The sequence below is a fragment of the Harpia harpyja genome, chromosome 2 (assembly GCF_026419915.1).
Source record: "Harpia harpyja isolate bHarHar1 chromosome 2, bHarHar1 primary haplotype, whole genome shotgun sequence".
NCBI lineage: Eukaryota > Metazoa > Chordata > Aves > Accipitriformes > Accipitridae > Harpia > Harpia harpyja.
The window spans coordinates 62,834,400-62,847,217 of NC_068941.1; the positions used below are offsets into that span (position 1 = coordinate 62,834,400).

A 12,818-nucleotide genomic window follows, 5' to 3' on the forward strand; every position below is an offset into this window, starting at 1 on the left:
TGTGGAAGTGCATCAATGCTAATGCATTGCAATGCTAATGCAGTTCCAAACTGGAATATATTCAAAGTGGAGAGCCCACAGTCCATTCAGACTAATTACTGACTAATTCTCTTGTGCTTGTGTTGGGGAAACCCACCAAAAATGACAAAGGTATATACAGTGCTGGAGTTGTCTGGGCATAGACCAGTGGCCCTCCTGGAGAGAGCAGATACCCTAAAACACTCACGCCAGGCTAGTTGTCAAATCACAACACTTACTAAGCTGAAAAAGCAGAAATCTCATCCTCAATTACTTTATATGCAATTTATAAAGCTATCTGGTGTTCTCACTTGATCACTATAAGTTCTGCTGTGATATATAGCATCATAAAGCTCTGAGATAGTCCAACAATAGTTATCAAGATCTACTCTGTTAAATGTTTATGTTACTTTGTCTAACAACATTAATTTAGTACCAAATGCAAAGCAGTACTAAAAGACAAAGCTGATTCATGAGACTTTTAAGAAATGTTTCTGTTCTTCTGTTGCCACTTAGAATTCAGGCCAGAATTCAGCCATAGTGACTTTTCAGGGAAGTGCTAAGTGGAGTGGTCTTGGGCTAGTCCACATCACAAAACCTTTATTCTCACTGATCTTGAAAGCAGCAGCTACTCAATAATCTGAAGGTTAAGTTTCATTTTGCTGTAATCTTGAGGGCATGATTCAGAAACACCTACTATTGCTGATGATCCCCTATAGAAAAAGGGAAGACTTCACATCCAAAGGACTAATGGTACAAGTTTTGCAGACTACAAATCTCTCTATAAAGAAAGTAGAAAAATATATTTCAGAGTTCATGATATGGTCAGCGACCTAAGTTTAAACAGCTCAAATGATCAAACCAGCAGAAGTATACTACAAATGGATTTTTATTGACTGAATTGGATAAATGGATTAATTTTAAAAAATCATATTACAAACTGGTGCAGTACCATAAAATCAGTTTTGTACATGTGGAGATGCCATTCTTAGCCTGCACAGCTCCTGCAGCGCTGTAGCCCATTCTCATTGCAAGCGGTACACTTGAGGGCTTTGAATGAGTCCGTAAAGCAGTTCCGAAACACAGACATCTTGCTCCCATGGCACGCTGAGCACGGCAGGAAACCAAAGCCCCCACAAGAGGGGCACTCGTGGGGATGCTGGACTCTCTGCTCAAAGAAGAATGAGAGAAAGACAAAAATGTTACCTCACCAACCACCATAAGCTCTAGGACAAGGAGGGCTCCAGGACAGCTGAGAATACACATTCTGTTTCCCATCTTGAGCAATACCCAGCACCCTATCCCAAGGTATACCCCCATTGAAGACCCGTACATCTGCCTTTTCCTTTGGTCAGATCCACATGCAATGGTCAGAGGCTCACGGCAGATTCATCAGTCACATATATATATACATACATACTATACCTTAGTAGCCTGTGTTTATACTTGTCAAAATAGCTACCTAAAGGATAGCTTGCATACATTACTCTGATGTAGTTTAGGTCTAGATCAATTCTAGAAGATATTGCAATTGATTAAATCTAAACTCCAGGCAGTTTATGTTAATGCTATATTTTCTATGCTGTATGTTAAGTTATTATGACTTTTAGCATTTGCATGCTCACATTGAACATATTGTTCCTATTACAGTTAGAGTTGATCATATCAAAAAGCAATTCATAGCTTCTGACAAGTATTGCTTGAGGAAATAAGTGGTATATTCAAATTTATGGATGTAGAATGCTGAAGCTTTAAGTGTAAAGAAGAAAGATCATCAATATTCAATGGTTATACCTGAAGAAAATTGCTGCAAGCAAGGCTTGGGCTCCCTCAATTGTCCTAATTTCTGAGTAAAACAATAATTTTACTCTATTTTGTATTGAATTAAAGACAATGGAGAACACAAAAAGAGATTTCAAAGACATTTTTAAGTTTCACTTGCTGAAAATGTTTCTAGTTTGTTGAATGATTGCCTTAAACTTCTATATCAGAGAAATGAAAGGTATACCATGTTGGGTACTTACCACAGCACAGATATGTGGCTTTAACATCTCACTGTTGAGTAAAGACTTTACAGATTTATTTACAAAGGAAGAACAAAAATCCATGCAATTCCTGCTAGCGTTAGTCTGCGGAGTTATACGCCACCAAAAAATTAGTCATAAATTATTACCAGAATATACTAAAATATGTACAGATAATGTAGTAGTTCTTGTAGCTTCGTCGAGAAAACTGAAGACGTTTCTGCAAAACCATTAATAATAGCATTCATCTATTGACAACTCAGATGAAAATGCAACAAAGGCACTTTTTCTTTTTGTCCTGTAGCTCATAAACTTGCTGTTTTTCTTCACTTGGCAAACAACTCCTATTACCATTAACTTCTCCAGGGACAATATTTGGAAGTATTTAATGTAAAATTAGCATTCTTTTTATCTTGGGAGTGGCCACATCTTTCATAATTTACAATGGCAGTTTACTTCATTGAACATTATTGCAAATAATCTCAAAATTTTAAGAGAATAATATTTTTAATCTTTACATTCATTATTGCTTGGTAGACTTGTAAATAACTATCTTTCCATGTAGTTAAGATAACTAACAAAAAACAAATGCAAAATTGCTTTAGCTCAGTTCCTTGAACAATGGCCATTTCCTTCTTGAACAGATGACAGTTTGTGTAACCATTTTCTGCATCTTCAGTAATGAAGAAACCTGACTTCCCCTTGCAACTGTAGCAAATCCATTTTTGAAAAAAAAAACAAAACCAAAAAAACAAACAAAAACCAAACCACCAAAAGGCAGCGAAGCAGTGATTGTATTCAGTAAGCGGTTATCAGTCTGCTGTAGTCTGGCATTGTTTGTCTTATAGATGTACTTTCTGTCCCAAGATTAGGACACACATTGGGCTAGGGAATAACATCATAGGAACCCCCCAAGCAGGATCTGGGGACATTTCATTCCAAAGTAATGAAAAATGTTAAGGGGGTGTATTAGCTAACCTTTCTAGTCAGACAACAAAAATGTTGCATGCTTTAATCATATGTACGCTTTTGTTTAATAGTTTATGGTTAGCTATTCAATGTGGTTCAATATGGCAAACATTTTATACAGAAATACATACACTGAGTCACGAGGCAAGGAAAGTTTTGCTGAGTTAAGGAACAGGCCAGACAAATGCAGAAGGCACCACCTGCACTGCAAAGGGACAAGGCAGTTCATGATTTACTGGTAGTGTTGAATCTACCTCCTGAATAAGATAGAGGTGAACAACCCTCAGGCTCAGCCTGACTGGAACTTTTGGAGGAGTTTAAGAAGGACACTAGCTATAAGAAGCCAACATGCTTCACAAAAAGAGATACTCATTTTGTGATAAACTCAAAGATGTATAGTATACAAAGAGTTGCTGAGAGCGTGTTAGGAAAGCATATGCTGTAGTTTGACTAAATGCAGGGAAAGAAAAACCTTGGGGTTAAATCAACTAGATGTAGCTTTCTTCTGCTCTTTCATCAGTGTCTTTTACAAATATCATATCCTCATTATCTATTTTTAAAGTTGATGTTACATACTTCTGAAGTCTATGTGTTTTCTTAATTTGGTTAGGGGTAATTTCAAACTAATAAGATAATTAATAGCAATACACTCCTTTTCTAAGGACACAGCTATCCATGTAACCCAGACATTATGACATAGGTCTCCCCAAAATGTCCTTTGTTGCAGGCTATCCAAAGGAAAACAGAAAATGCCTTGAGCAGCCAATAGCACAAGACCAGCAGAAAAGTGATGCCCAGCAGAGATCTCAGCTTACAGCAAAGCTGTGGGAGCAGACCCACATTTCAAGTGTCCTCAGGAAGCGTGCATCCACTGTTCACAATAAAAGGCAAACTTGCACCACAGAACTTCAATGGACAAGGCAAACTGAGAGCTGGAGAAAGGCATGATAACCTGTAGTTTGAAATTTGTGCAAATTGGTGTAATTGGAAACTTCCAGCATCTGTCCAGATTTTGTAGAAGTCCAGCTTTAGGTCTAGCCAGAATGCAGATGTGCACGTTCCCAGTATGTTCACTGCAGTACACAGGGAAGCGGTGCACCTTCCATGCAAGAGGCCTGACTCCCCCAGGGCATGGTGAAGGTTAAATACCAAAGATGATGTCAAAAGTTATGGGAAAGGGAAAATGACTTGTCTTTCCTGCTGTGGCAAAATCAAGTGAAAATAGAGATGGACGTTTTGGTTTGATGTTATAGCCATTCACGGTTTCTCAAACTTAATGGGCTCTGACACTAGATATCATTCATTCAAAGAGAAAAACAAAAAAAGCATTTGGGATGATCAGTATTACAACAGAAGAAAAGGAACTGGCAAAAAAAAAAAAAGTCTACTCAATTACAAATATGCAATGTACGTTCCTTATATTTATCTGCAGAAATACCATTACCTCAATTTTGGTTAAGAGATCCTGCAGTTCCCCAGATTCATTCATTAGTAAAATTTTCTCAGCACCCTATTAGGAAGAAGAAGAAGAAGAAGAAAAAGGTCAGCCAGTTTAGCATAAAAAAACCACAGATTATTAGAAGATTTGGTCTTGAAAATCTAAACAGGCTGAGGACAAATTTGAGTCACATTAGGTATTTTGTAATTAGGTCAACCTTAGGAAAGCTAGAAGGAGAGGAGAATCTAATCGCAGTTCTGATAGTAGTACCTGAAGTTTGTTACCAGGTGTCATATCACATTGCCTTTTTGTAAAAGGTGACACAGCTTGGAAATTCTGATTGTGTTCCCTTTATTTTACAGGGTATGTTTCCTGACAGAATAAAAAATATGTCTAGTTAGGGTGTCAAAAATTACAATTATATAAATATACAACACATCAGAGAATGCAGCAAAATGAGAGGAGGAAATTGTATTTCAAATATTCTGGCAGTTGAGCGTTGAATTAAGACATAATATGCCTAATGTATAACACAAGGAGAAAAAGGGTAATGAAAATACTGTAACAACATTAAAGTCAGACACAACAATGAATAATAATAATTTAGTCTGAGTACATTAGGCCTCTGAGGGGTTCTGTGATCTGAACCAAGGCAGTGCTGAAGTGTTTTTTCTTTTTTCCTCCTGAAAATAAATGCTAAGAGATTATTGCAGACAAAATTAAAGTGTCAAAGATGATGTAAAACTTTTTTTCCTCTTTCTTCTAATTAGAGGGCCACGTTTGAATGCTTACACTTCACTTATGTAACCAAATTCACTGAATACTAAATATTACCAAATACTTACAGACACTTTTAATCAGTGGATCACAAGAAACCAATAAAACGTGAGGAAACTGAGGCACAGACGGAGGTAACTGCACAGCCCTTACCCACTGCTAAGGGCGACGGGCCACATCTGCACCAGGTGATGGGTTCATGCCATCACGCTGCGCCAGTTTGCTAGTTCCTGCATGCCCGGACTGTTAAATTTCATCTTTGGATTTGCTTCTGGCATGAGCTGGGAGCTGCAGTGGGATGCTGGTACAGAGCTGAGGCGTGGTAGATTGCTGGCACAGGGCTGAGGTGTGGTGGGATGCCAGCACATGGCTCGGATGTGCCATTACTTTGAGCTGCCCACGGTCAGCTGAAGGGGCTCTCAGCCCCAGCTCCCCACCAGCATCGCTCTCCTTGTTACTGGGAGGTACAGGAAAGGCTGCTGGGGAGCACAGGGAACACATACAGGTCACTAATGTACATGTTAGTGTCCAACCATTCACAGTGCCTTGCTGGGGACTGCAGAGGCTACAAGTGTGTAGCTCAAAAGCCAAATAAGGGCCACCAAAACATTGCAAAGGATTTTGTATGACACCTTACTAAGGTTAGTTTCTCTGTAGAAAGTCTTTTTGCTCTGGCTTTGTACAAAAAAGAAGGACTTTTGACTCTGTGTTTGATTATTTTCATTTCAGTTAAAAAGCAAAATATTAATATTTTAGTGGATGTGAGTGCCACTTTTTCAGTGAACGCTACACTTACAGTGCTACACTTTCAAAGAGATTTTTTTTTTTTAAAAAAAGAAGTACCTACAAGGTAATTAGTTGTGATTAATTAGTCACAGAAGATGACAGGAGACTCAGATTAGCTAGCCTTACTTGTGTTGACTCTTCTATTGAAATCTGTTCTAGACCATGGGCACAGAGTGTACCAGCTTCAACATATGCATTAGGCTCTCTGTGTCCCCAGCAGAGCAGCTCTTAGCAGCCTGTCGGCCTCTTTCACACTTGCCCTCTCATCTTTCTCTGCTTTCACACAGAACGGGCAACAGGAGTGATTGGCACAACAAAGCGAGGGTTTGCCAAGGCGGCCCATGGAGTATTAGCTCTGGGCCTGAATACACTGCAGCGGCTTAAGACAAAGCTTGCGCTGCCCGTCTGATGCAGAGACGTTAAGGATTTGCAGCTTTATTGATGTAATTGCAGCACTGCAAATTCCCTACACTAGACAAGCCCTGATTTGCCCCCATTTAGGAAAGGATCTCTTCTCTGTGGCAACAGTTGGCAAAAGCTTTCCTGTGACTTCTGGTCCGTGTTACAGTGATGCTGTACGATAATGCTGACTGGCTTTTACAGCAGCATAATTAAAAGCCTGACAGGTTTCCCATTATAGATTCATATTTTAAAGGATTTATATTTCAGATGACATTCAGTCAGCCAGCTGTGTTGCTTTCAAAGTGGAAAGCCTCATTACTATGGTTTTAAAATTAAAAACCAAACGTCCAAATGGCTATCAACATTTTTAAGTGTTTCAGCATGTCTTTTCAGATTAACGGCTGCCTCAAGTGAAATTTGACTAAAAGATACTTTGCAGAGGTTAACCTTCCCTTTGGATCTGTGAATCTTAACACGCAGAGTCTGTAATTAATAGAGTAATTAAAGCAGCTGTTAAATAAGTCCAATAGCTGCTTTCTGACCAGAAAGTGATGCCTTTCTTCTTCTTCCTAGATTGTGCTCAGTTCACAATTACCCACAAAGGGATGTGAAACATTAGTCTGTCCCTCCTAAGACTCACATAAGGAGCACAAGGGACAGTGGCCATAGCGTTTAAAGCAGCAGCTGGGAGAAGGCAGTTTTCAAGTTTTTTAACCAGTTAAATTTCAAAGCACCAGCCTGTGAATCCTTTATCTACTGACTTCAATAGCTCTCCACTCTGGTGGAAGAGCCCAGGGGCTGCAGTCGGGTCTTTGCCCTTCTTTTGGCAAGGAAATGCCACAGACTTGGCTAAATCACTCGACAGGTTTTCTAGACCATGTTCATTCTTTAGAATATTTTCCCAATTTTCTCTTGAGAACATCCAGAAATTAACACTGTATTTCAGGTATTGTCCCACTAACTGCAGAACTAGGACAAACCCAAGGTCCACTGTTTCCTACTGCCCCAGCTCTGTCCTCTCACTAAACCCATCTATTGCTCACCTATCTTGGATGTAACCCATTACCATTTTCACACTGTAATTATTCATAAAGGAATATACATAGATATATGGCTCTGCAGTTGGCTGTACTACAATACCTGCTGATTTTGGGAAGCAGCCTCTCTTCCACATCCTTCCTTATGTACAGAGAAAAATTAGCATGGCACTGCAACGTCTCTCTTGTGAACACATTTGCTGTGCAGATAAATTGCATCCCTTATTTCCTTAAAAACTGATTTTGCTGAGTATATAGGTGAGGCCTCTTGCTGAGGCAGCAGAATGCAATCACGAGCCCCACTGTTACTGGACCTGCCATGTTTTTTCACTGTGGCTTACCAAGGAGACAGGCTGTATTTACCCGTCTTTGGTCAGAGCTCACACACTCTTCAGCCTACAACACTACACCTCTGACAATGAGGCGCCCCTTGGCAGCAGACAAGCATGGGGTATGATTAAATGCCTGGAAATCTGCCCATAAACTGAGAAAACTGACACTGCAGTGTAGTACCAGCACCAGAAATGCTGGATTTGATACGCAAAGAACTGAAAGGTTGACGTGTAAAGAGCTATCGGATTAATTGAACCCTGCTGTTCCTGATATTATAAACTGCAAAATGGAGGAAACAAGTGGGAAAATGCTAGGTGACTTGATGCAATAATTGCATCATAGTTTTACTGCCACAAAGCCATTCATATCCACCCCATCAAGTGAATGCCAGGAGAATGTGTTTACTCTGACAAAACATGGAGGCAATTGAGAGCTAGTAATCATATATGGCCACAAGAAAGCAGCAAATGTTAATTCTTGTGTAACAAAAAGAATATGTTACACAGGTATTTTCTAAAAGTCAGTTACAAAAATAGCCTCAACATTCTTGGGAAATAATCATAACCAATTAGTCAAATAAAAAAATTTTACTGTAAATCTCATGCTGTTGTGGATTCATTACAACTGGGAAAACTAAACAGGAAACAATTTCTTCAGGAAAAAAATATTAAATTCACATCTTTGAAAAAGATTCAGGTAGGTTTGTATGGCAAGTCAATACTGGAATTCAATCACGTATTTAAAGTGAAAAATAAAATAAATGTATTTTTAAACTATTATGCAGCAAGCTAACATGTTTACTAAGGATGACTCTATTTGCCTTTTTTTATGTGCATCCCTTTTCCAGCAGAGTGGGTCTTTGCATAACATAAACCTCTAACGGCCCTGAGTGCCTTTGTAAAAGAGTAAATGAATGCTCCAATTTTTCTTCTGTGTTGCTTTCTGTTTTTTAGAAGTCATTTTTTATTCTGCTTTGGTGTCCCAGCAGATGGCATAGTTCCATTTCAGATGGAGGCAGCCTCAGGTGAAAAAGAGGGATTAGATCAGCTGGTAAAGAGCATGCTGCAGAAAGAACCTGCAATTTCCTGACAGACTGATATTTAGACAGCGTGTGTCAAGAAATACAATGATTCAATCGTGAAAAAATGAGATTAAAAAAACCTGCTGCACTGCAGCACACAGGACTTTGCTTGACAGGGGCTAAATATGATTTTTCTATTGCTTCTGCCCAAGTCGCGGGTTTGTGTCATTCCCCCTGTGCAGGCAATGATAAATTCCACAGCGCTGTGAAGATTTATCCACACAGCCTGCAGTGCTCTAACAACCTTGTCCGTGCTTCTGAACAGCTTGGATACCATACACTTTATCAGATGCACATATGCTGTGTTCTGGTGCTTTTGTTACATTTATCTCATTAAAACTAATCTTGTCCCCTTTCAAAACTGTTCACATTTTAATTAGGAGTTGTTGGGTTTTTTCCTCCTTATGACTCATTGAAAGGTGCATGGCTCAATATAGATTCTCCTTTGTATTGCTACGTGCAATCTCCTTCACAGAGGGATTTGCCAGGAAATAAATATTCAAAATTTAAAAAAAAGAGAGACAGAAAAAGAGGGAGAAAAAAAATATTGCATGATTAATTTACTGACACACCAGGCTTCTGGATTTCTATGTTGCATTTGCATATCAGAAGATAATTATCATAAAAGGCATTATAGAAATGTCCACTGTTACCAACGAGACCAAATTCTGTAATTAGTTCTCAATCGCATTTTAATGAAACATAAGCCCAGCACAGGTTCCAGCGAACTTACTGCCTTTGGAGTCATTGATGCATTGTCTTCTTGAGGTGCCACATCCACCAGGCATTGATATAGCTGGGGGGTGAACACTTCATTGCCAGACCTTCTCAATATACAAAGTGCCCCCCTCCTTATTTCTCTTTGTAAATCAATGAATGCCAACCCCTCTTATGAAGCCATATTAAGACAGAGGAATAAAAACTGCCATAAAATAATAGGTTTTGCCCCATTTACCAAAGAGAGTGTGTGGACACAGGTCCCTTGCCAGCGCAAGTGACAGGATCGCCCTGGGGCTCTCCTTTCAACTAAAGCACAGTGGAGAGTGATTCTGTAGCGAGCAGCAGTGCCCCCCAAGATGATGGTTTTTAGTGGAGAGCAGTGGAAGGCAGAAACTTTGCCTGTGAGTGCAGGTGAGGGGCACCCACTTTGGCAGAGCAAAGGGCTGCCCCAGTCCTGGCCAGCCGCGATGCTCCCCATGAGCAGAGCAGGCATCTGCAAAGCAGATTGTCCACAAATAATATCGCTCTTACGTGGAATAACTTTAATCCTCTCCTGGAGCTAAAGTCTGTTCCATTTAACCACGTTGTGCCTCATCAATTTAATTAAAAAAAAAAAAAAAAGAAGAAAGAAAACATACCCCAAGTCTGATTTTTTTCTGCTTTTTAGCAGATCAATACTTTCTGTTTTCTTGTGTTAAACAATGTGAATGCAGTTGCCATGCTGTAATAAATGTCTGTAGACCAGAACACCAAATTCCATCTTCATTTTTTTACCTACAGGAGGTAAAACCTGCTGACTACCTGTCAGCAGGTAGTTGGACAGCTAGATTTGCCTCTCCCGCAGACAGCTAGCTTCCTAATAATTCACTTGCCTTCTTTTCTATACCTCTCCAAAGTATCTCAGACAATACTTAAATAGTTTTAATGAGATTGTATTGCTTGTTACACTGTTGCTCCTCTGTTAAAAGACATGTTTCCCATGATCTTCCAAAAAAAAGAAGCAGCAGTGAATTAATGGGCCATCCATCATACCAAAATTACTGCAACCAGACTTCGCCTACAGCTGAGCAAATAATTTATTCAGTCCATTTCAGTATTTTAACTGAATTCTTTTGACAAATTGATCACACACGGACTGAGATTTTCTTGGAGTCGGTCATAACTCACTACTTTTAACATGATAATTAGGTGAGCGAAACTTAGTCTGAATCCTGTTGAATTTTAAGCTGCTTTTGAATGAAGCACATCTGCTCCTGGCTGGCTGGAGAACTCTCAGACTCAAGTTTTTGATAAAAGCACCTTCTACGCTGATTTTTACTATGAAGTAAAAATCATTGTCTGCTAATATTCTGCACGCAGGCAATTTTGCAGTTGCTGTAGTGGTCTGGTGAGCCCTGTGCCAGCAAATGCATTTGTTATGGGGCTTGGGGAAGGCTGCCTCGTGCAGGGCACACAGAGAGCTAGGAAGGGGATGGGGAGAAAGGGTATTCAAGTGTTTATACAGGCCCAGTATCAAGTATGCCTGATTGTTGATTACATTTGATTTTGTTACTTAAATCTTTTGTGAAAATGAAAGTGTTAAGCAATACAAACACAATAACCCCACTGTGTTTAAATATAGTTTGCCTTCACAAATCACAGTCTCACTGTTGGTGCTAATTGCTAGCTCTTTACCGCTTGAGACAAATACCTTCTCTGAGCTCTCAAGCTGTTTTCTTTGTGCCACTTTCCAGATTCTTATTCTCTTAAACTCTTATTTTTTCAGTTTCTGAAAAATACATTTCGAAAGTACAGGCTGGCCTTAATGAAAAGGTGATTTCAAATATCAACAAGCTTTTAGACCCAGACTACCAGAGTACAAATTTGGATTGTAGTTTTCCATTTGGAGTTTATGTCTTGCAACAGGGCAGAGTTGGGCTGTTTTTCTTTCTCTTTTACTGATAGACTTTTCCAAAATTAAGTATTAAGCAATTCTGTGCCTAAAACAATGTTCAGTTGATTGCAGATCCTGGTACAAACTACATCATATAAAATTCAATGCCTGTTTAAGGTCTGATACCCCAAGCTGTTAGTTTCATATTCAACACAAATATTACTAAATGACAGGTTTATGCTATGTGCGTTCATCTTCCTGTGTCAATCATACATACAGGTTCCCATGAGGAAAAAAAATCCATTTCTCTAGATTTTCATGGTTTCAGCTACAAATATAAGCTATTTTTTAAGAAATGAGGGATAGCTTAGATTGTATTACTGCCTCTTATTCCCCTCCTGATAGCCTCTCCCTGGTTATCTTTTGCATCTTCAGATCAAACCTATCAGTGTGGATCTGTGCAGCACATACCACAAAGGAATCTCTGTCTTTGATTGTTCCCATCATTCCAACATTGCAAGCAATTTTCTAAAAACCCCGCTTCTCATCCATCAAGATTTTCATCTGTTCTTCCAGACTGCAGAATAAAACACAGGCTCATGCTTTACTTACCCCAAGATAATGGCCATCGATAAACACAACAGGGAGCGAGGGAACTCCACAGACCCTCCTGCATCTTTCATCTAGTTCTTTTCCATAATCACTGTTCAGAGCAATGTTTTTTTCTTCAAATTTGACTCTGTGGTTTTGAAAGATCTTTCTAACCAGTTCACATCTTTCAAAAGTGGTTCTTACCACACGAAGGCTAGTAGTATAAATTACTATGCGGCCAAACTCCAGCACTGTTGATACCTGGAAAAAAAAAAAAATAGTTCCTATTAAATTAAGTAAGGTGTTAATAATTTCCAAGTATTGAGTAATTTCATTAAAAATATTATTTGAGAAAAAAAAATTACCTTGAAAACACAATCCAACATTTTACTTTTTTCAAATCTAAAGATGGAAGGGGGGAAATTAAGTTCTTGCAAGCACCAACTTAAGGCAATTTAAGCTGTTTATCTAAGTGCAATTTCACTTTTTCTGGAAGGTTTTAGAGATGCTGAATCAAGTTAAACATTTTCAAGAAACAGATATATTTTAGATCCTGGTGGACTTCCAAATTTGAATAAATCATCACTGTTTTGTTGATGTCTTTGTTATAACAGTGACTCATGTTTACACAAACAGAGTGTGGTTGTACCTAGACTAAGTCTAAACTTGCTAGCCCAGGTGTTGCTGACAGCCTCCTTTAAGCAAGGATGGGAGTCTAAGCTAAGCTTCATCACATCCATGAGCCGACATTAACTTAGAATACTTTAGG

The 12,818-nt window shown here is 39.0% G+C and overlaps 1 protein-coding gene across 1 annotated transcript in view; it reads right to left on the reverse strand.

Annotated features, from left to right (window-relative positions):
- Positions 1-935: 935 nt before the first annotated feature.
- GRXCR1 (glutaredoxin and cysteine rich domain containing 1) overlaps positions 936-12,818 on the reverse strand; it is a 40,835-nt gene continuing 28,952 nt past the window's right edge. Inside the window, exons 2-4 of the mRNA XM_052810968.1 lie at positions 12,071-12,310; positions 4,456-4,521; positions 936-1,186 (exon numbers count right to left, since the gene is read on the reverse strand). Coding sequence (XP_052666928.1) covers positions 1,007-1,186; positions 4,456-4,521; positions 12,071-12,310 — 486 coding nt within the window. The 3' untranslated portion in view covers positions 936-1,006. The remainder of the gene's footprint in view (positions 1,187-4,455; positions 4,522-12,070; positions 12,311-12,818) is intronic.